This window comes from Pelobates fuscus, chromosome 6 (assembly GCF_036172605.1).
Source record: "Pelobates fuscus isolate aPelFus1 chromosome 6, aPelFus1.pri, whole genome shotgun sequence".
In the NCBI taxonomy this organism is placed as follows: domain Eukaryota; kingdom Metazoa; phylum Chordata; class Amphibia; order Anura; family Pelobatidae; genus Pelobates; species Pelobates fuscus.
The window spans coordinates 54,201,816-54,223,769 of NC_086322.1; the positions used below are offsets into that span (position 1 = coordinate 54,201,816).

The 21,954-nt window shown below is 38.4% G+C and overlaps 1 protein-coding gene across 1 annotated transcript in view; it reads right to left on the minus strand.

Annotated features, from left to right (window-relative positions):
* Positions 1-16,475, minus strand: part of LRPAP1 (LDL receptor related protein associated protein 1) — a 28,467-nt gene extending 11,992 nt beyond the window's left edge. The window contains exons 1-4 of the mRNA XM_063459853.1: positions 16,257-16,475; positions 11,844-11,988; positions 5,109-5,239; positions 368-488 (exon numbers count right to left, since the gene is read on the minus strand). Coding sequence (XP_063315923.1) covers positions 368-488; positions 5,109-5,239; positions 11,844-11,988; positions 16,257-16,424 — 565 coding nt within the window. The 5' untranslated portion in view covers positions 16,425-16,475. The remainder of the gene's footprint in view (positions 1-367; positions 489-5,108; positions 5,240-11,843; positions 11,989-16,256) is intronic.
* Positions 16,476-21,954: the final 5,479 nt, after the last annotated feature.

Below are 21,954 nucleotides of genomic sequence, written 5' to 3' on the forward strand. Positions count from 1 at the left end.
ATAAATTTACTTTAAAGTAAGACAAAAAAAAAAAAAGTACGCAAGAATATCTTGGCAGGCTATCATTCTGTCCACAACAAAATTGTTACTGTAGAGGTGTTTAGATAAACACTTTTTTTTTTACATTTTTTTTTTATGTTCCCCCTCACACAAATAAAACAGACACCTACACAAGAAAAAAAAATAAAAATGGATGAATTGTATACATAATAAACGGAGCCAGGATCAAATAACGAGGCTAGTATTTAGCTTTCTGACACAGTGGAGAATAAAGAAATAGCAGTACATACAGACAGCACAGCATATAATAACTCCATATTAAAAGCACAAAAAAGGAGACCAACACAGAAAAACAGAAATGTCATACCTTCAGTCCTGCTTACGGTATCCAACAGTATGTTATATTCATTTGTCTTTTCCTTATGATGGACAAACTCCCTCCACAAGTTTTCCAACTCTTCTTCTGAAAATTTTCCAGATGTCTTTGCCTGTAGAAACAACTTATTATTATTATCATCATCATCATCATTTATATAGCGCCAACAGATTCCGTAGCGCTTTACAATATTATGAGAGGGGGCATTTAAAGGGAAACTCCAGTGCCAGGAAAACGATCCGTTTTCCTGGCACTGGAGGGTTCCTCTCCCTCCCACCCCCCAAGCCCAGTTACTGAAGGGGTGAAAACCCCTTCAGTGACTTACCTGAGGCAGCGGCGATGTCCCTCGTCGCTGTCTCCGCCTCCGCGACGCTCCTCCTCTTCATTGCGTCGGCCGGTGGGCGAGACTGATCTCGCCCACCCGCCGAGGGGACCTAATGCGCATGCGCGGCAATGCCGCGCATGCGCATTATGTCTCCCCATAGGAAAGCATTGAAAAATCATTTCAATGCTTTCCTATGGGGATTTGAGCGACGCTGGAGGTCCTCACACAGCGTGAGGACGTCCAGCGATGCTCTAGCACAGGTTTCCTGTGCTAGAACCCAGGAAGTGACCTCTAGTGGCTATCCAATAGACAGCCACTAGAGGTGGAGTTAACCCTGCAATGTAATTATTGCAGTTTATAAAAAACTGCAATAATTACACTTGCAGGGTTAAGAGTAGTGGGAGTTGGCACCCAGACCACTCCAATGAGCAGAAGTGGTCTGGGTGCCTAGAGTGTCCCTTTAACTATAAATAGGACAATTACAAGAAAACCTTACAGGAACATGAGGTTGAAGAGGACCCTGCTCAAACGAGCTTACAGGCTATAGGAGGTGGGGTATTAGAAGCATTAGGACAAAAAATATCAAATAGGGTGGGAGTGAAGCAAAGCTGGAGGAGAGAGTAAAGCACTGCCCTATAGGAGAGAGCAAGAGGGAGTAAGGTATGTAAGGTACAGGTATGTAAGGTACAGGTTACTAAACATATATTTAGAAACAAGTGATTCAAATAGAATACATTACAAAACATACGGGCAAAAATTGCAGGTCAAGAAAAGAGAAATCAAAAGTGGCTGGACTTAACAGGATGTAAAAGCACATACAGTATAACAATAAATAAAAGTACAGGAGAACACATAACACCTTAATATGGATGATTTCTTTGCCAATTCAATAAAGAAGAAAACTCGGGGACCTACAGCACATGCATTGCAGTCATCATTATTGACCAATAGCATATTTCCCAGAGAAGAACTGAAACCAATTATTTATTCCAGCTGAAAAGGTCCACCGAATACGCTTTTTAACCCCTTAAGGACACATGACATGTGTGACATGTCATGATTCCCTTTTATTCCAGAAGTTTGGTCCTTAAGGGGTTAAAACAATTATATACAATAAATAAACCTAAGGCACTTTGGGTTTCTACATGGTGGGTGAGTTGCACTTACGGTTAAAATATTTTTTTTTTTTGCTACATACCGTTTTGAGTATTGACAAGTGTTTTCTTTTTCTTTATATAGCTAGTCAACTGACTTATATACTCTAATTTTTTTGTGTCTTTTCTTTTTTGTTTTGTCCCCCCAATCACATGCTGCAGGTGAGCTTTATATCCAGTATCTAATATGACTATTGACACTCTAAACTGGAGTGTAGTACTTTTACTTCTCATCTGATGATTTTTTATCAGTATTATTTTTTCAATTAGGAGCTTAGTGTACAAACATTTTACATTAATTTTTGTGTTAATGTCAACATATATTTTTCAATCTTGCAATATGGTTTGCTCATGTTCTTGCCCACACTAGCTTATGTGTGAATGTTTTATTTAGTTATTGCTGGTATATTAATTAAGGCAGTCCACTCCTATTGCATGGTTATTATCAATTTTACCCCTTAGGTAATTTTTGCTTAGCACAGATTAATACAATTTCTTTTCTGTATTGTATTATAATAATTACTTGTTGACATAAGAATCAATTATTTTCGTATTGCTTTTACATACACACATTTTTTTCTCTTTATTTGCTCACTGTTAGAAAAATGAACAATAAAGTTAGGCTGAATGCGCATGACGCATTGACGCATGTAGACGTCGCAATGCGGAAGTAACTACAGGGGGGGGGATGCGGTTTAATTTAGCCGCCATGGACTGGTATATAAACATGCTCTGTATTTATTTGGCAGATCACAGGGGCCTTTGAAGGGACGTGGATGTCCCGATCGCGCAGCCCAAGTACTGCTTGTGACTCTAACCACACACATACATACCGGGTGCCGGTGAGGTGATCTCTCTATTTGACGGTGTTGCAGCAGGATTATTCTATCAAAGAGGAAGGTTTACCCTGACAGTCTGCTGGAACGAATTCACCTCCTTCACCCTCTTCAACTTCTGACTTTATCATCACTAGAAAACCCTTCAGCTCTTCATACAAAGAGGATATTCAACTGGTGAGATCCACCCATATATTGAGATTATAGTGAACAATTTTTTCTGGACTGTTACATACAAGGACTATATTTTTATTTTTCTGTTTTTTCATCTGTTTCAGTTTTTCAATTATTTTTCTTTACGACTCTATACAGGCAGCTACACCTGGTATCAGGCTAGACATTTCGCCTTTACATCATCAGTGGGATCATCACCAGCTTTGTATCTATATCCAGATAATGAATTTAATATCGTGTAAAAGAATAGTATTTATGGAGGGTTTTGTAAATAATATTTTCTGTAAATAGCAACTGTACATATGATGAAATGAATACAACTGTACATACGATGAAATCAGACAATTGTAATTATTAATATATTTTTCACCAATAGGTTAAGGGAAAAATAAATTGATTGCATTATCACTAACGTTGTCATTGATACGTGTCATATATATATGACTTGAGTGTGGTATTCATGTTTATTTGTTTTCTAATAATATATTGAACAACTAGCATAGTAACTAAAGACTCTAAAAGGGCAAGAAGACATCTGGCAAAGCCTCAGAGTGAGAAGAGGAAATATAATCAGAGAACCATAGAAACAGAATGTGACGGCAGATAAGAACCATTCGGCCCATCTAGTCTGCCCAATTTTCTAAATACTTTCATTAGTCCCTGGCCTTATCTTATAGTTAGGATAGCCTTATGCCTATCCCATGCATGCTTAAACTCCCTCGCTGTGTTAACCTCTACCACTTCAGCTGGAAGGTTATTCCATGCATCCACTACCCTCTCAGTAAAGTAATACTTCCTGATATTATTTTTAAACCTTTGTCCCTCTAATAATAATAATAATTAATAAGTGTCCTCTGGTTGTGGTAGTTTTTCTTCTTTTAAATATAGTCTCCGCCTTTACTGTGTTGATTCCCTCTTTATGTATTTAAATGTTTCTATCATATCCCCCCTGTCTCGTCTTTCCTCCAAGCTATACATGTTAAGATCCTTTAACCTTTCCTGGTAAGTTTTATCCTGCAATCCATGAACCAGTTTAGTAGCCCTTCTCTGAACTCTTTAAGGCATCAATATCCTTCTGAAGATACGGTCTCCAGTACTGCGTACAATACTCCAAGTGAGGTCTCACCAGTGTGCTGTACAATGGCATGAGCACTTTTCTCTTTCTACTGCTAATACCTTTCCCTATACAACCAAGCATTCTGCTAGCATTTCCTGCTGCTCTATTACATTGTCTGCCTACCTTTAAGTCATCAGAAATAATCACCCCTAAATCCCTTTCCTCAGATGTTGAGGTTAGGACTATCAAATATTCTGTACTCTGCCCTTGGGTTTTTACGTCCAAGATGCATTATCTTGCACTTATCCACATTAAATGTCAGTTGCCACAACTCTGACCATTTTTCTAGTTTACCTAAATCATTAGCCATTTGGCTTATCCCTCCTGGAACATCAACCCTGTTACATATCTTAGCATCATCAGCAAAAAGACATACCTTACCATCAAGACCTTCTGCAATATCACTAATAAAAATATTAAAGAGAATGGGTCCAAGTACAGATCCCTGAGGTACCCCACTGGTGACAAGCCCAAGCTTCGAATATACTCCATTGACTACAACCCTCTGTTGCCTGTCACTCAGCCACTGCCTCACCCATTTAACAATATTGGAATCTAAACTCAAAGATTGCAGTTTACTGATAAGCCTTCTATGTGCAACAGTGTCAAAAGCCTTACTGAAATCTAGGTAAGCAATGTCTACTGCACCACCCTGATCTATAATTTGAGTTACCCAATCAAAAAAAAAAATCAATAAGATTAGTTTGGCATGATCTCCCTGAAGTAAAACCATGTTGTCTCTGATCTTGAAATCCATGTGCTTTTAGATGTTCAACAATCCTATCCTTTAACATGGTTTCCATCACTTCCCCCACTACTGAAGTAAGGCTTACTGGCCTATAGTTGCCCGACTCCTCCCCATTACCTTTCTTGTGAATGGGCACAACATTCGCCAACTTCCAATCTTCTGGGACTACTCCTGTTATCAATGATTGGTTAAATAAATCTATTAATGGTTTTGCTAGTACACCACTAAGCTCTTTTAATAGCTTTGGGTGTATTCCATCAGGTCCCATTGACTTATTTGTCTTAATTTTGACAGTTGTTTGATTTGGAGAATAAGAAATAAATACAACAGTTGGATACAATACCATAACGCAAAGAGAGAACCAATATAAAGTCTCACCTTGTTCCATAGTTTTTCTAATCGCGGGTCATTTAAGATATCATTCCCTGTTGCAGTTCCATCTTTAATATAATTACTGTCTTCTGTTTCAGTTTTCTTTTTACCATCAAGCCCATACTTGGCCAGGATCACTGTAATGAATAAATCAAATAATATGCTTTGAGTCAAATAGAAAAGCAATTATGGGAACATTTTTTATTGAACGAACAGGAGTTTTTTTCCCCTTATTTCCATGGTAACTGCATTTTAGAGGTGAAAAAAAACCCTGAAACGTTACTTACCGTTTTCCTTTGTGTCAGCGGCAGTGCGTGAGGGGTGTTCAGGTTTAATTTGGAGAAGTAGGCCTTCTATAAAATTAATGACATTAGAAATCCCTCCCCCTTTAAGCTTATAAAAAGGCATTACCACAGAACCCGATCAGTTATACAAAAGAATACACCACCACCAATACAAAGCAAAATATCAAAATGTATTCAAGAAGGGAGGGATTATATGTACTACCCCTAAAACGAACGAAAAAAAAATTTAAAAAAAGTTTACGGTAGTTAAAATTTCTGGTTTTCCCTGTGTACAGTGGCAGTACAGAAGGGAAAAAGCAAGAAACTTACTGAAGAGTGGAAATTAAGACACAGCTGCTTGCAACACCTTGTGCTTAATAAAGCTTCTGCTAAGACCGAGATGTCTAGCCTGTAGAGATTGATAAACGTATGGAAAGAGGACTAGGTGGCAGCCCTAGCAGAAATCCTCTGGAGTTGACATAATTCTTTCGGTGTTTGAAGTTGAAATAGCTCTAGTAGAATGAGTCTTAATTTTGCAGGGAATAGTAACACCTTGGGAGGAATAACACATCTAAATGACCCAGCAATCCATCTCGCAATGGAATACCCAGATGCTAAAAGATCTTTAGAGCGCCTTGGTAGTTAATGAAAATATGGTCTGATTCACACCACTCTTTAGTCTTGGCTAGATAGATGGACAATGCTAGCTTTACATCCAAACAATGAAAATGAGACTCCTTGGTTGAAAATAGATTCTCACTGAAGGTTGGCAACACGATTGCTTTTGCCGAAATGTGAACTTTCAAAGTGAAAGGAGCAAGACAAAACGTGAAACCTTCTTTCAGAAATGCTAGAATAACAGGAACATGATTGCAATGACAAAAGATCAGTCTTTTTTATTTTCTGCAGGGCCTATAGAATCATTGCAACCAGAAGAAAGATGTAGGCCAACTGAAATGTCCACTTCACCAAGAAACCATCTAGGATATCCAGATTGTCCAGTTTGTAAAGGGAAGCAAATTTTGGAACCTTTCGATTGATTGAACCATGACGTCTATCTAGTGGTCCAAAATGTGTTCAAAACATGTGGCCTGAGAGACCAGTTTGTTTCCAGTAATGTTTGCAGAGATGGTCTGCCAGTTGATTTTCACTTGGGCTTTCTACCCATGTGATGAGAATTGCATACAACTCTGACAAAGATTATTTTCTTGTTCAAGTAAAAATCACAGTTTTGTTATTGCTGGATTAAATCTGCAAGGAATGATTCTTTATAAAAGCTTTGAAATACATAAGTGCTTTCCAGATGGCCTTCATTTTTATGAAGTTGTATGACTGGAGAGTATCTTTTGTGGACCAAATTTCCTTGACCCATTAAGGATGTGAGCACCCATTCTTTTTCAGAGGCAACTGTAGTAATACTTACCCAGACCAGTTGTCTGGGACCAAGTGGCTACTAAAAAAGACTGGACATACCCCATTTGCAATACCTTGGCTTGTTGACTATTGCAAATGGTATGCCATCATGGGGGTAATTCTCATTCCTGGGCTACCATACAGGCTCAAAGGCAACATAACCAATCTGTCGAATTTCAATGTGAAAAAACTGAAAAATGAAACATGCTATATTTGACCCTGTAACTTCCCAAAACACCATAAAACCTGTGAGACATTGCTGAATACAAAGATGTGCATTTTATTGCAGTAAAAGCAAACAGTATTATGACATTGACAGTTAAAATGTCATGCAGGACTAAAGAAAAAAATTAAAATTCTTAATTTCTCAATTTTTGTTATATTTTATTCATATTAAATTATGTTTCATAGTTAAATATTTGATTTTAAATGAAAGCCCTATTTCTCCTGAATAAGATGATATATAATAAGTGTGGGTGCACTTAATACGAAAGAGGTGAATTACAGATGAACAGATATATAGTAAAATTCCAATTTTTGTATACGTTTTATTTTGATCAAAACGTGTACATTTGGCTCAGTCTTTAAAGGGTTCAAGATTTCATTTATCCACTAACTTTCAGACTCCCTGCTATCCCCCATGTGCAATTATCTGTCTGTCTGGAGGCTTCAGACACTGACCGCGGAGTATGTTCCCTGCAGTAATTTGTTTGAGGAATCCCTTGTTTAAAAAAAAAAAAAAAGAGTTCTTTTACAAATTGCTGAGCCGCTGGAAATGTCGCTTGTAAAATTTAGCTGAAACGGATTTCTTAGTCCGTCGTTGACATCGGCATGTCAGAAGGAGAAAGGAAACGCTCTTACTAGTGCACAATCTGGACGCTCCGCCCGCTCAGCATCCTACGTCATCCCGTGATGAGGATTCAGTATTGATGTGATTTTTTAAATTAATTTTTTGATGTCTGAGCCATAGGTTTGTGGAGATAGGTCTAGAGTTGCCATAAAACCTTCTGCTTGCAACATATGGGTTATTGACAGGATGGTTTCCATTCTGAAGCTTTGGTGTTGGATACAGTTGTTGAGATTCTTTAGATCTAGAATGGGTCTGAAAAGACTTGTCTGGTTTATCTACAAGAAAGATTCTTTAATTTTGACTGTGGAATTTTTGATCATTTTGGATTTGTTCTATGAACCTTTTCTGGAACAATTCTAGGGTTTCTGAAAGCTGTGCACCTTCTGTCTTTTGACATGCGTAAGTGAAGCAATTGAACTGAGGCCTTGGTCTTGTAACAAATCTGATTTAGTGTCCATGAAGAATGGCATTTAGAATTCAACGGTTGTCTGTGAATGACTCCATTTTTCTGCAAATTGCATCAGTCATCCACCAACTCTGATTCTGGCATCAGAATTATGGTTTTATCAAACCTGGAGGAAAAAACCTTTTCCCTGGGTTTCTAATCCTTAGATTTACTAACTGGTAGCGAGGCTGAAAACGTTTGTTCCATTTAAAAGTCCTTTCCTGAGGGAGTGCCTTTTTTGTATCTGAGATTTGTTTTATCAGATCATCTAATGCTGATCTGAATAATTTTTACAGTTCAAATGCAAGGTCACACAGCGCAGACTTTGAGACAGTATCAGCAGAGCAGGATTTTAACAAGACAAGTCTACGGGCGACAGAAGAAAGGCCCATGTTCCTTCCAGCCAACTTAAAATATTCATCTGTCATCTCACACATATTTATTAGTCACCCCTATATTTTGAAATAGCTGTAGGATCTTTATTAATTTGACCCGTGAGACATCCAACCAGTTCTTGAATTCACACAGTTTGGACTCTGGCTACTGTACGACATGAAATGGTAGCTTTGCTAAGGAAGGCGGAAGCCTGGAAAATAAGCCTGCAAGTGGCTGCAGCTCTTTTAACCAGAAGCTTCTCCAATGGGAGTGCGGTATTTTTAAAAAGCTGTGCAAAGAGAACATAAACTTTGGGGAGTGTTTCCCACACTTCTGTTTTCTGTAATCCAAACAGCTGTTTAACCACCTAGGGACTACGGAATCTGTTGGCGCTATATAAGTGGCAATAATAATAGATTTAAAAAAAAAAAAAAAAAAAAAGTGCACATGACGGTAATATTCAGTCATGATTTCCTTTTATTTCTGAAGCCGTGTCAGTCCTTCACCGGGACAAGTAAAAACAGTTCAGGTTCTAAAAGAATACCCTATTTATAAGCCTAAAGGGGGAATAATTTCTAATGTCATTAATTTTAGAATAGGCCTACTTGTCCCAATTATACCGGTACATCCCTCACGTACTGACGCTCTATGCAGGGAATACAGTTCTTCATACCACTGTTGTACCTACTAAGAAATACATGTAGAATATAGGGGTCATTATGTTGTGTAGTAGCTTTCCAGGACTGTTGTCTACTCTGTCCAGACATGGAGTAGCTGGAAACAGTTCTGAAGGTGCCCACTTTTGCATTATTAAGCATAGCCAAATTACATTAGCAGTCTAATGATAGTGTATACCATTTTAACAATCTAGTCTTTAAATATGCTATTCCAAAGAATATAACAGTAGGACATTATAAAACAGACAATGATAAAAAAGTAGGATGCTTCCAGCTGACATGAATACTATAAGGCATCAGTTTTTGATAAATCGCAAACAAATGTAATTAGTCCTTAAAAGTAGCAGTTCCACCAAATTCTCTTTTTCCACTGTTTACACCAGGGCTTGGAGGTGAAAGTTCCATCTATTTTATCGCATCTCATTTGGCACCAGTTATACAACATATGTTCTTATCAGCTATATCACAAGTGAGATCTAATGCAAAGTAGCGAGATACAGCAAGCAAAAGCTGACAAACTCTCCCTTTTACCAAACTTTGCCAAAAAAATCCTTCTCAATTAAATCCCACCTCAACATATGTACATTTTTCACAGACATATCTTTATGCACATATGCAAGGATTTTTCCCCCCCAACCTGCTGGAACAGATTATGGTTCCGACCTCCTGAATCCCCAATAAATATATTTTCCAACTATTCAAGTATATTTCCTCTGAACCTTATCTTCAGTGAAGATACATGTGCCCCCCTGAAACATGCAGCACTGCTTATAAAATTCTAAATCTCTGCACTTTAATTTTCCAAATCAGTAGTTTTCAACTGAAAATGTCCTGAGGAATACACCAACTGTCCTCTGAAAGATATGGCTCTTTACACAGGTAGGAGTTAATCATTGAATGTTCTGTGGCAGATATTTAATCATCAAACATCAATCTGTTAATATGTGCAATCATATGTAGCCACTTGTGTCTAGCCAAAGAAAACAAACCCTCTAGGTGGGAGTCATCAACAGTCTGAATGAGGAACGCATAAACTCACTACTGCAATACAGCTTTGTTTCATAACTACATGTTTCTGCTTTTATTAATCTTGCAAAGAGATAGCAATGCATAAAAATAAAATTCTATTTTTTTTTATTATAGGAAAACAAAATGAATTTGTGTGCATAAGATGATGCACAAAAAGGCTATAAGTAAATACCTCTATTTAATTACATATCATGGTTTACCTGTGCTCTGTGAGCAGATCAATCATTAAGTCCTATATACTTGTAAGCACCACCTATCAAACTAAATACCACATACAACCTGTCCCCAATGTTAATTGCTCGCCCCAGAACGCACATGCTGTACACACAACAGGGGCAGGTCGTGGATTGCATCTATGGACGACATGGGAGCCTGTCATGGTAGGTTCACTGTAACGTACCCTACGTAGGTAAGGAATATATCAATCATCAGGTGGCACCCTAATCTTCAATGGGAAGTTGTTGCTTCCTCTTATTTATCAATATTACTTATCTTAGCTGTAACAGCCACTCCAACCAATGCTATGTTTAGATGTAGCCATTTGGAGACACTTTCTCAAGCAGAGCAAAATTCCACTGTGACGCTGACATTTAAACGTGAGCACTGTAAACGAGCACTGTAAGCGCTGGCTATGGAGTAAATGTAGCAACCATAGCACAACTGTGTTTTTTGTGCAGAAATGCAGGAAATCTGCCTGTAAATCGGATTCCCCTGCCAGTCGGTTCTTTGGCATAGAGGTCTATGCTGCAGAACTGATTGACAGGTATGGGAATTCAAAGAACTTTCAACACAATCTAAAGATTGCATTGAAAGTTCTTTGAATTCCAGGAAAAGTTGTGATTACTTTGTCTTATGGACAATCCCAATGTTGACAAAAGCAGAGCTCCGCTATCAACTTTTGTCCATTCCCAGCAGCCATCACACGCCAACGGCAGTGGAATTCTGGCAACGATCTATAGAGGCACCTGCGATCTTGTGGGATCCTCCATAGACCTTAGTTTTGAACCTGCAAGATGAAGATGGAGGCAGCCATGAGGAGCGAATTGATCTAAGTGAAGCTTGCCTTTACCTGCAACCCACGACCACTGGATCCACATCGGATCTGTCATTTTCAGGGGTCTTCGCGAAATATGCAAAGACTCCTGAATGTGACAGATCAGCTATAAAAATTTATTAAAATAGACTCTAGCCAATCACCCTTTGGACAATAGATCAAAAAAATAAATAAAGAAAGAAAAATATATAAACACTAAACCGTATTTATTTTTGCAAAGTGGAATGCTTTGAGTTTATCTGCTAAAATGTGAAAATCACTGGCTCCAATGCAGCCATCATAGCCGTGCTAACCAAGCAGACCTTTAAATAGCAATTTTAGATATTTTTGCTATAAACTGGTTAGTTGGAAAATACTAAAATTATTGGAAACATTGCTTTAAACAAATTTATATTAAGTAGATATGTTCTATAGAGCATCTCCAATTTGGGCTCAACAAATCCCGGATGTCAGGTCGCCATGGTGACTAGGAATTTTGTCCTGGCGCCTGAGTGTTTGTTTCCGTGCTTAGCACTGGCCACATAATGCTCCATTTTCTTTTAGACATATTTTAAAGAATTAGCAATTGTTATCAAGAAGGTTTGGCCGTTCCCTTGAATGCAGTGAATACTCACCATTCAGAGATCGCCTGAGCTTGGCTTCCTTCTCTCCATCGTCATCTAGACCTTCTGCCTTCAGCTTTTTCCAGTTCAGCTCATCCTTCTCTTGTATTTTTAGATCACTGTGAAGTTCTGCTATTTTCACAGCAGAAAGCTGGAGCTGGATTAAGAAAAATGTTGACTTGTCAGAGAGTGAAGATTCTTACATTAAACACACACACACACACACACACACACACACACGCGGTAAAATAGCTCGTTTAGTGGGTCTAAGATAGTTGACTCCTAGTTGGATAACCCTCCTGTGGGTCTCCTCTTTCAAGATATATTGACTTTATAATTGTTCATTTTCATTGGCTTAATTAGTTGCTTTTAGAAGACAGGCAGGAATGTTTTATAGAATAATGGATTAATAAATAAATTAAAAATTTGCTTTACGGTCCCTTTTAGCAAAACATTTAGCCGGGTTTGTATTCAATTAAACCCAATAGAAGATTTACCTTTTATTGTTTCATATTACACAACAGGAAAATAGCCTTCAGTTTCCAATGGCTTTCCACAAACAGAAACCATTTGAGAACCTATACAAGCAGGCAATTTGATATTCTATTCTAAATTAAATTCAGAATTCTGTGTGTGTTAAAGGGTTACTCAAATCACCATTACTACCCAAGTGATTTAAAGTGGTCATGGTGCAAGGAGTCTATGTGCACACACAGAATGTAACCCCTTTTGCTGCAGGAGGTGTAACTCCACTTCAGACAGTATCATTAGCCAGCCCAGAAAAAGATGGCTGGCTAATATCCCTTCTAGGCATTTCCGTCATCTGCACACACAGCATGCTGGCGACAGGCGTCCAATGACAATAAGAATAATTAGAACTAGACAAACTATTTTAACTGAAGAATACATTTTTAAAATCTTTAAAAAAAAAAAAAAAAGGGGAACAACTACAGCTTAATGTAATTGTTCTGGTGAGTATAATCATTGAGTTCAGGCATTTTCATACAAACACTGTCTTTTCAGAGAAAAGGCAATGTTTACATTGCCCCTAGGGACACTCCTTAGATAGCTACTGGATGTGCTTCCTGGCTTAGTGCTGCACAATAAGCAGTCCTGCCGTTCAGCGTCCCCACGGAGGAAAGACCACTCCGGGACAGGGGAGGGAAAAAACCACTCCGGGACAGGGGAGGGAAAAAACCACTCCGGGACAGGGGAGGGAAAAAACCACTCCGGGACAGGGGAGGGAAAAAACCACTCCGGGACAGGGGAGGGAAAAAACCACTCCGGGACAGGGGAGGGAAAAAACCACTCCGGGACAGGGGAGGGAAAAAACCACTCCGGGACAGGGGAGGGAAAAAACCACTCCGGGACAGGGGAGGGAAAAAACCACTCCGGGACAGGGGAGGGAAAAAACCACTCCGGGACAGGGGAGGGCAAGAAAGAATAATATGGGACAGGGGAAGGGAAAAATAATATGGTTATGGGGTGGGGGGGAGAACACTATGGGACAAGGGAGGGGGGGGGGGGGAAGAGAGGAACATTAAAAAGGTAGGGCACTAAGGTACAGGGAAAGGAAAAGGAACACTGGGGTGGGGGGGGCACATTAAGGGTAATGGTGAGGGGGAAATGTTCCTACCGCACATATACATACACACACACACATTCTTGAAAAAAAAATAAAAAAAAAATAAAAAACTAAAATTAAAAAACACTGTCTGGCATGTTCACAGATTATTGGTATTGGTTAAAAAAAAAAAAACTCTAGTGGGGGTATTCCTTACATACCGTGTTGGCGGCTTATTTCACTGTTTATATTAATTAATTTCTTAGCGCTTATCCGATCAGATTTTCTGTATCATCTTCTATAATGCCATTTGAGTGCCTCACAGGCCCATGTCCAATGCATCATTTACATTGTATTTCAACGTATGCCTTGACTATGAAAGAAATCATTGATCAAGTGGAGTTAAGAAAGGGGAAAAAATAGTGCAACCCATTATCTTTTAGTAACTGGATTGTGCACACATCCAGAATGACAATTCCTTCTTTCAAATGACGCATGTATTGAACTCAGTTTTGTGGTTAAATAAGTAACTGTTAACACACACCATAGAATTCTAATGAACAGCTTAATCTTTACACCCATGTACAAGTATTGAATTAACTTCAGAGGAACGCTGAGCATAGACTGCCTCCAAAAGCACTTTACTATTTGCAGACTGGATATATTGTGATGGTTAAATTCACTGTATAAATATAAATGCATTACCGGCTTACACACGCTATCAGCAGATGTAAAATTTCTATTTGTATATGTGTGAAATTTACTTGGGTCCAAAGCCACCTGGTTGAAACAGTGCAAACTTATCTCAAAGCAGTGATTTACCTTCATATCCAAGTACAGAGTCGTCTTTTACAAATTTACTACCAAAAAGACAAAATATTGAAAAATTATTTCTAGTCTAGCACCAATAATGTCATCCGGGATAATTATTTCAGTTTTTTTTTTTTTTTTGTAAAGTTAGAAGTACCTAACCAGTTTTAAAGTCATGAGCTACATTCAGGGTATCTTCTCTGTAAAGGACCATGGGAGGGGGTTACATAATAGAACAACTAGCAAGGTGTTATGGTGCTCGAGTGTTCCTTTGACTTGGTAGGATCGTAATCAATAATTTTCTACAGAATTTAAGAACATGCTTTTCAAACACTCATTCTAACAGTTTTGCTTGTGTCAAATAATTACTAAAAAGTCCTTTACAAATAAGACGTATATCAGGGCTGTCCTATGTGAGTCATGACCATATAACTACCTTCATATTCACTGATAGAATAGCATGTGGGATTGTGTGTTCAATACCAATTATCAGTGAGCGATTATCATCATCTGATAGATGCAAATTACTTTAAAGAAACATGGATCATTTCCATAGAGACTGTCCTGCTATTTCACTATATGAGCAATAAGTGTGGGCAGTTTGCTATAGTAAATAGTTATTTGGGAAATCATGTGGACATGAGTCATGATTTTTATTGTAACTGTTAGATGGATCGGAATTGCAACATAATTTGAGTGGGAAAAAAAAAATATATTATAAAAAACACACCAGAATTCTCTTCCACCAAAATTAGAGAAAGGTCACCCCGGTTCATGTTCTATATTTTGTTTTTTGGTTGATTAAAATCTGACACAATTTTGTGAGGTAGGTAAAATTATTATAAAACACACACACACACACACAAATTAGAAGTCTGTAAATATTTTGAAAAAAAAAAAACCTTTAATAGAAAAACATCTGACCATAAGTCTGTGTAAGCATTGCTCGAAACATGAAAACAGCTGCCTAATCTGCCCTACATATCTTGCCCTTATAGTACTGATATTATGAATAACTGTTTTACGATGAAGCAGATAGCGAAGAAATGCTTTGATAGCATTAACATGCAACTATCTTCAAAAGTTAAAAAGTTTATGAGGCCAGTGAGTATGACATTGTGAACATGAAAGGAAAGGTAATCTTGCGGCAATATAAAAAGGTATAAAAAAAAGTTACTATGTTAACAGCCTGTTGATTCCAAAAGAAGGTTCTCACTTTAAAGAATAACCCTGATTCTGTTATACAATTGGAAATTGATTAGGTTTGGGTTATTCTGCCTTTTTGTGGATCAACACCATAAATAGATATAGGAATGGTTGAACTTGAATGTTCTTTTCAAACCAGATTACAATGTAACAATAACAGCGGACATTTAGCACATTTACCAATAGTTCTTAGAAGTTTACACTATACTCCAACGCTTTATACAGTTCAGTTAGTTTTTGTTTCTGCCTTCCTGTGTATCAACACCATCAATAAATATATGAAATGTTGAACTTGGATGTTTTTTTTTTCCCCCAAGCCAGATTACAATGTAACAATAGCAGCTGACATGTAGCACGTTTACCAATAGTTCTTATAGGTTCCCACTATACCATTTAGCCTCTCTCTGTATTTGGAAGGTAAACTAATTGGGAGCAGGGTACATACAGACACAGTGACCATTGATGCTCATTGTATTGTGTGCCACAGGGGCCACATAAGTAATGGATAACCTTAGCCCTTCAGATATTTCTGAACTACATTTCCCATGGTGCCCAACCAGTCTCTGGATCATGGGACATTTAGTGCAGTCCTGTTTGAGGAGAGCAGGTCTGCAGTCAGTGCATCATGGGACATGTAGTGTAGTCCTGTTTGGTGAGAGCAGGTCTGCAGGCAGTGCATCATGGGACATGTAGTGTAGTCCTGTTTGGGGAGAGCAGGTATGCAGGCAGTGCATCATGGGACATGTAGTGTAGTCCTGTTTGGGGAGAGCAAGTCTGCAGGCAGTGCATCATGGGACATGTAGTGTAGTCCTGTTTGGGGGTAGATGGAGTGGGAAGGCACTCACCCTCTGAGCTTTCTCCCAGACCTGATTCAGCCTGAGGATCCTGAACTCCGCACTGTCTGCAGGGACCTGGTTCTTCTCCCGGGAGTACCTGCCCCCTCCATCCCCAGCGTGAGTCCCCAGCAGAGGCAGGAGGCACAGGAGCAGCAGCCGGCTGATGGGAGCGGACATCTTCCTGGAGCTCAGAGCAACAATGCAAGGCCGAATGAACGGTACCCTCTCACACGCCCTCCTATTGGCGAGACCGCACGCTCGTCATGCTGGTTGCACACGATCTTGGCAACTATTGGCTAATCACAAAACTAAGTGCCCGCCCTCTTGCTAGAGTTAACCCGAGCACTGCCGGAACGTAGTGAAGCTGTGGATTTGAATGATGTTCTCCAGCTCAGGAAGGAGAAAGCAGGGACTTGTTTATTTAGGGTCAGCTATTAAATGTCTTTGGAAAGTCAATAAAAACTTATAAAATGATATTAAAAAATATATTGAAAAAAATTAAAAATATAATTTTTGTATTGTGTTCCAAAAAAATAAATTAAAAAAATTATATATATATATATATATATATATATATATATATATATATATATATATATATATTCATAGAAATATATATTCATAGAAATATATATCATTTTTACTTTTACTGTTGGATATTATGATCAAATGCAGACTTTTAAAAAATATTTAGTTGCCACTTTTAGTAAGTTTCACTGCTAGTAATGCATTCGAGAACCTTGCAAACACCTACAAACAGGTTGTTTGACTATTTATTTATTTTTAAAATCTATTTTGTCACATTTAATGTATTGCATTTGTGCTACATAAAGTATCTGAAATTATTCATTCCCAAATATTTCCACCTTTGGTTTTTGTCAGAATTGCTTTGTTTCACTGAAAAGAAGATTCAACAAACTATCCATTAGTAATAGAAACATTGAGTAGGTTAAGGTTACTGCAGTATCCAAAATTAAGAATTATAGATAATATAGAAAATATTCACTGTGCTGCAAACACCTCTCACTGTTGCTCAAGCAGTGCAGTAAATCAGCTATTTATGGAAAAAATGAGGGCTGCTACAAGTTACAGTGTGCACCCCAGGTGCTACATTGAAGGAAAAATACAAAGGCAGACGTTTCAGGGTAATCCCTTTCTTAATTCAGCATGTTCTGATAGCCTTTAGTAAGGCAGTATGGTGAGAATGTATTGGGAGAGATATTAAAGATGTGCAAGTAAAAAAATAAAAAAAATAAATGTTTTTTGTTTCATTCCAATTAATTATTTTCAAAATGTTGTTTCGTCTGAAAATTTTCAAATTATTAATTCACAATTAAACAAAATTCAGAAAAAATATATTTGTTTATTTTCCAAAATTCAGACCCCATTATTCCCAATGATACCAAATTGGGGTGCTGTTTAGTAACCAACTTCCTAATTTAATATCCTTAGTTATGGTAATCCAATGTAAGCATAGGATGCTAAATTAGGCAGCTATCTATAGCTAAGAGCTGATAGTGCAAAAATAAGAAAAGCCATTTTTCTGTTACGCATCTACAACCGCCAAAAAACACCTGTGCTAAATAGTTTCTAAATTTTGTGCTGAGTTTAGAAATACCTAATGTTAACATGTTGTTAGCTTTTTTTTTTTTGCAAGTTACAGGGCTATAAGTACAAGTAGGACATTGCTGTTTTAAAATATATATATTTTTAAATTTATCAATAGTGACACTGTAACACTGTTATCTGTCATAAATCTCTAAATCACACCTCACATGTACATATATATATATATATTTTTAAAGAAGACAACCCAGGGAATTCAATATGTTTTATGTCTAGTCTTTTTTAGTAGCCACTTAGTCACAAACACTGGCCAAAGTTGGCATTTATATTTGTTTGTTTGTTAAAAATGCAAAAAAAAAAACAAGACTGAAAAGACTAAACATACCCCATTTGCAACCTTGGGTTGTCTTCATTTGCAAATGGTATGCCATCATGGGGGTAATTCTCATTCCTGGGCTACCATGCGCTCTCAAAGGGAACATAACCAATCTGGCAAATTTCAATGTGACAAAACGGAAAATCAAGCCTTATATTTGACCCTGTAACTTTCAAAAACACTTTAAAACCTTTATATGGGGGGTACTGTTATACTTAGGAGACTTTGCTGAACACAAATATTAGTGTTTCAAAACAGTAAAATGTATTAGTGTTTCAAAACAGTAAAACGTTTGCACATTGAAATTTGCCAGATTGGTTTGCTGGGCTTATGTTACCTTTGAGACCGTATGGCAGCCCAAGAATGAAAATTAACCCCATCATGGCATACCATTTGTAAAAGTAGACAACCCACGATATTTAAAATGGGGTTTTTCCAGTCTTTTGAAGTAGCCCAGTAGGTACGTCCGAGGTCGTTAAGGGACAGTTTTTGTCGGACGTACCTGGTACATTCAAGGTCGGGAAGGGGTTAAACAACTGAAAGACCAAAATTAAGAAAATGTCCAGTTGCTTAGTAGATAATTCCCTAATTTTCTATCCTTATGGAAATGAAAGGATGTGAAGTAATTTGTTTCAATTTGTTCCAAATTCATAAATTTTTTGTAAATGTTGGCTTTGAAATTGCTGAGTTTATTCCAATTCTGAACAAAATGATTTGCGACTGTCTAAAGGATGCCATGTGACCAGAGCGAAAGCAGGGGGATTGGGAGAAGATGTAGAGGAGAATTGGAAGAAAGGGAGAGCGATATACAGGTCAGATGTAAATGTGCAAGGAGGTGGGGGGTTTATTCGCTGTGCTAGCGAAAATGGGTGGCATGGCTATTCTCATGTTTTTTATGTGTGTTCTGAGTAAGTTTCGAAAAATAAAATGAAATGTATAAACCTACACTGCTCTAGCTGACACTATCTCGTCTTATTATGAATTGTTACTAACTTTGTTATTAAATAATGTTTCGGTTTCTCCCATTCGAAAGCAATGAGTGCCGTGGCTGTGCCTTGATTGAACGGGATTGTGATGTCCATTTCTAAATCTTTAATACACATTTAAAAGAAAACAGGGCATCAAATGAAAAGAATAAATAAAAAGAAAGCAAGTTTTAAGTGCAATGCCCTATTCACTAATATAATTTCAAGAGAATTGACAGGTACCCTTTAATGGTAATACAAGGTTAAATATCTACACTTGATGTATTACTCACAATTAAAGTTTGCATTACACTGGACATCAGACTACAACATCCATACACGTTATCGATCCATCTCGCTTAGAGTTAATCAAAATTCCATCATGATTCTTCTGCAAACTGGCGATTTCAATATTACAATTGATGTTCCATAGGAGTATTATTCATTTTGCACACACAGCAATTCAACACAGTTCTATCACAAGTGACACATGGATCGCTCAGTGTGAAGAGGCTTGAAATAGGTTATTGGATTATAAAATTAAACTTTACTCTATGGGAAAAAATGCAAACTAAACACTTAATACACAGAGTACTTTAGTTAGAAGTCCATGACAACATCCAAGAGGTCGTTTCATAATCCAAGAGGAAAGGGATGACCTTATCATATTACTCATATCAAAAGCAAATAAAGCCAACTCAAAGTAAAAGTTAACATAATGCTGAGAAAACACACAAATATTCCCATTAGCACCGAGAATGTTATGAGCTGATGTAACATAAGAAGTCAATATAATTAGTGAGCTTTGAAAGTGATAAAGAATACAACATGCCCTTTTGCCAACTTTAAGAGACACTACAGTCACCAGAGCCACTACAGCTTAATGTAGTGGCTCTGGTGTCTATAGCCTGTCCCTGCAGGCTTTTTAATGCAAACACTGTATTTCCAAATAAAAGTCAGTATTTACATTGCTGTCCAAGTACACCACTAGTTACTGTTTGCTCTTCAATGGAGATGCTGAACATTACCCTTATAGTTACATTGATTCAATGTATCTCTAGGATGAGATGCAGATTGGCGCAGCACGTATTGTTGAGTGGTTTTGTATGAGAAAACATTGGATTGGCCAAGATCATCATGCACTACTATGGAGGTGTCACGAATACAGGTTTGTGTTCCTGACACTATAGTGTTCCTTTAACCAAGTGTTGGTTACACCTGGAATAGGTAACAGGAGCCAGGTAGTGCTTTTGTTTTCACATTCTGACCTTGTCACTAGTGGTGTATTCAGGTTTTGTACTGCCCTAGGCATGACAAAATTCAGGAACCCCCCCTTCTAAATTTCACTTCCTGTTAAAAACCAACACGCTCTTTGCCTGACAGACACACGCCTTTACTGATGCATACACTGACATGCACACAGTCATTGTCACACACACTGTTTAACCAACACACACTTTCACTGACACACACATCCACCGACAGACACACCCATTCACTGACAGATACACATACACACTCACTGACAGATGCACAGTCACTCAGTGTCAGACACACACACATTCACTGACATACACATTGACAGACACACATACACACTCACTAATAGAGACGCACTCACTAAAACACACTAACACACTTGCAATTTTCTTTATTATTTGCTTACATTTTGGCTGATTTCTTCCCTGGGGTCCAGTGGGGCTGGCAGGGCACTCAAGGTGGTCTGGCAGGTGCACAGTTCAGTCGGGCGGTGAGGGAGCTCTGATTCTCCTGCTCAGCTCCCTCGCACGCCTCTTAGTGATGCCGGCTCCAGCATAAATGCAATGCACGCGAAGGAGCTGAGCAGGGGAGAGCTCAGGGGAGAATGCACCCTCGCCGTATGACTGCCTTCCACGACAAGAGGCTGGCATGGCATCTGCCGTGCGTTTTGGGGGCGGCTTTCTTTGCTGCCCCCTGACAGTGCCGCCCAAGGCAAATGCCTTGTCAGTCGTGCGGTAAATACACCGCTGTTTGTCACTGCAAGCTTTATGAAAGTCAGTATGTAAAAACTGAAATATGTTCTATGCCTGGTGCATCAATAAAATATCTAGCATGTATCTTACAGAAATGTCTGGATCTATTTTGTTAACTTTTATGTTGTTAAGCCAAAGGCTTACCCCAAGATGGAAGATCACCACTCTATTGGTCTGTTCTGTGCTTACTGGGTTCTTAGGGATAAGGAAGAGGTCTTACCTCTTTACCCATGCGAGCCACCAGTAATGTGGATGTATTTGAAATATTTTAAGTAGATGTTGGTAAAGTTGACAGTGGTTGGTTACTAAAATATCTTGATTGCAAATATGACACTTGGGTAATGTGTACTACAGAGACACAATATAAATGTGTATTGAATTCTAGCTGGTGTTCAGGCAGGGAAGTCATCAGAAATGTTCGGGCCCCTTAACACAGCTTAAGGTCTGGGCCCCTTGGGCCCACTACCCAGTCTGCCCACAGGGCCCATCCTAGAGTCTGCCCACAAAATGCAGTGTGTGTAGAGTGGATGCAGAGTGTGTAGTGTGTTTGTGTAGAGCAGGGGTGCCCAAAAGGTAGATCCCAGATGTTGTAGAACTACATGTCACATGATGCATACCTTTGGAATGGCAAAGCATCATGGAAGCTATAGTTTTGAAATATCTGGGGAGCTACCTTCTGGGCACCCATCGTGTAGAGGATGCAGTGTATCGTGAATGTGGTGTGTGTGAGTGTAGTGGATGCAAAGTGTGTCAGTTTATATGTAGGATAGAGGCTGCATACTGTGGGA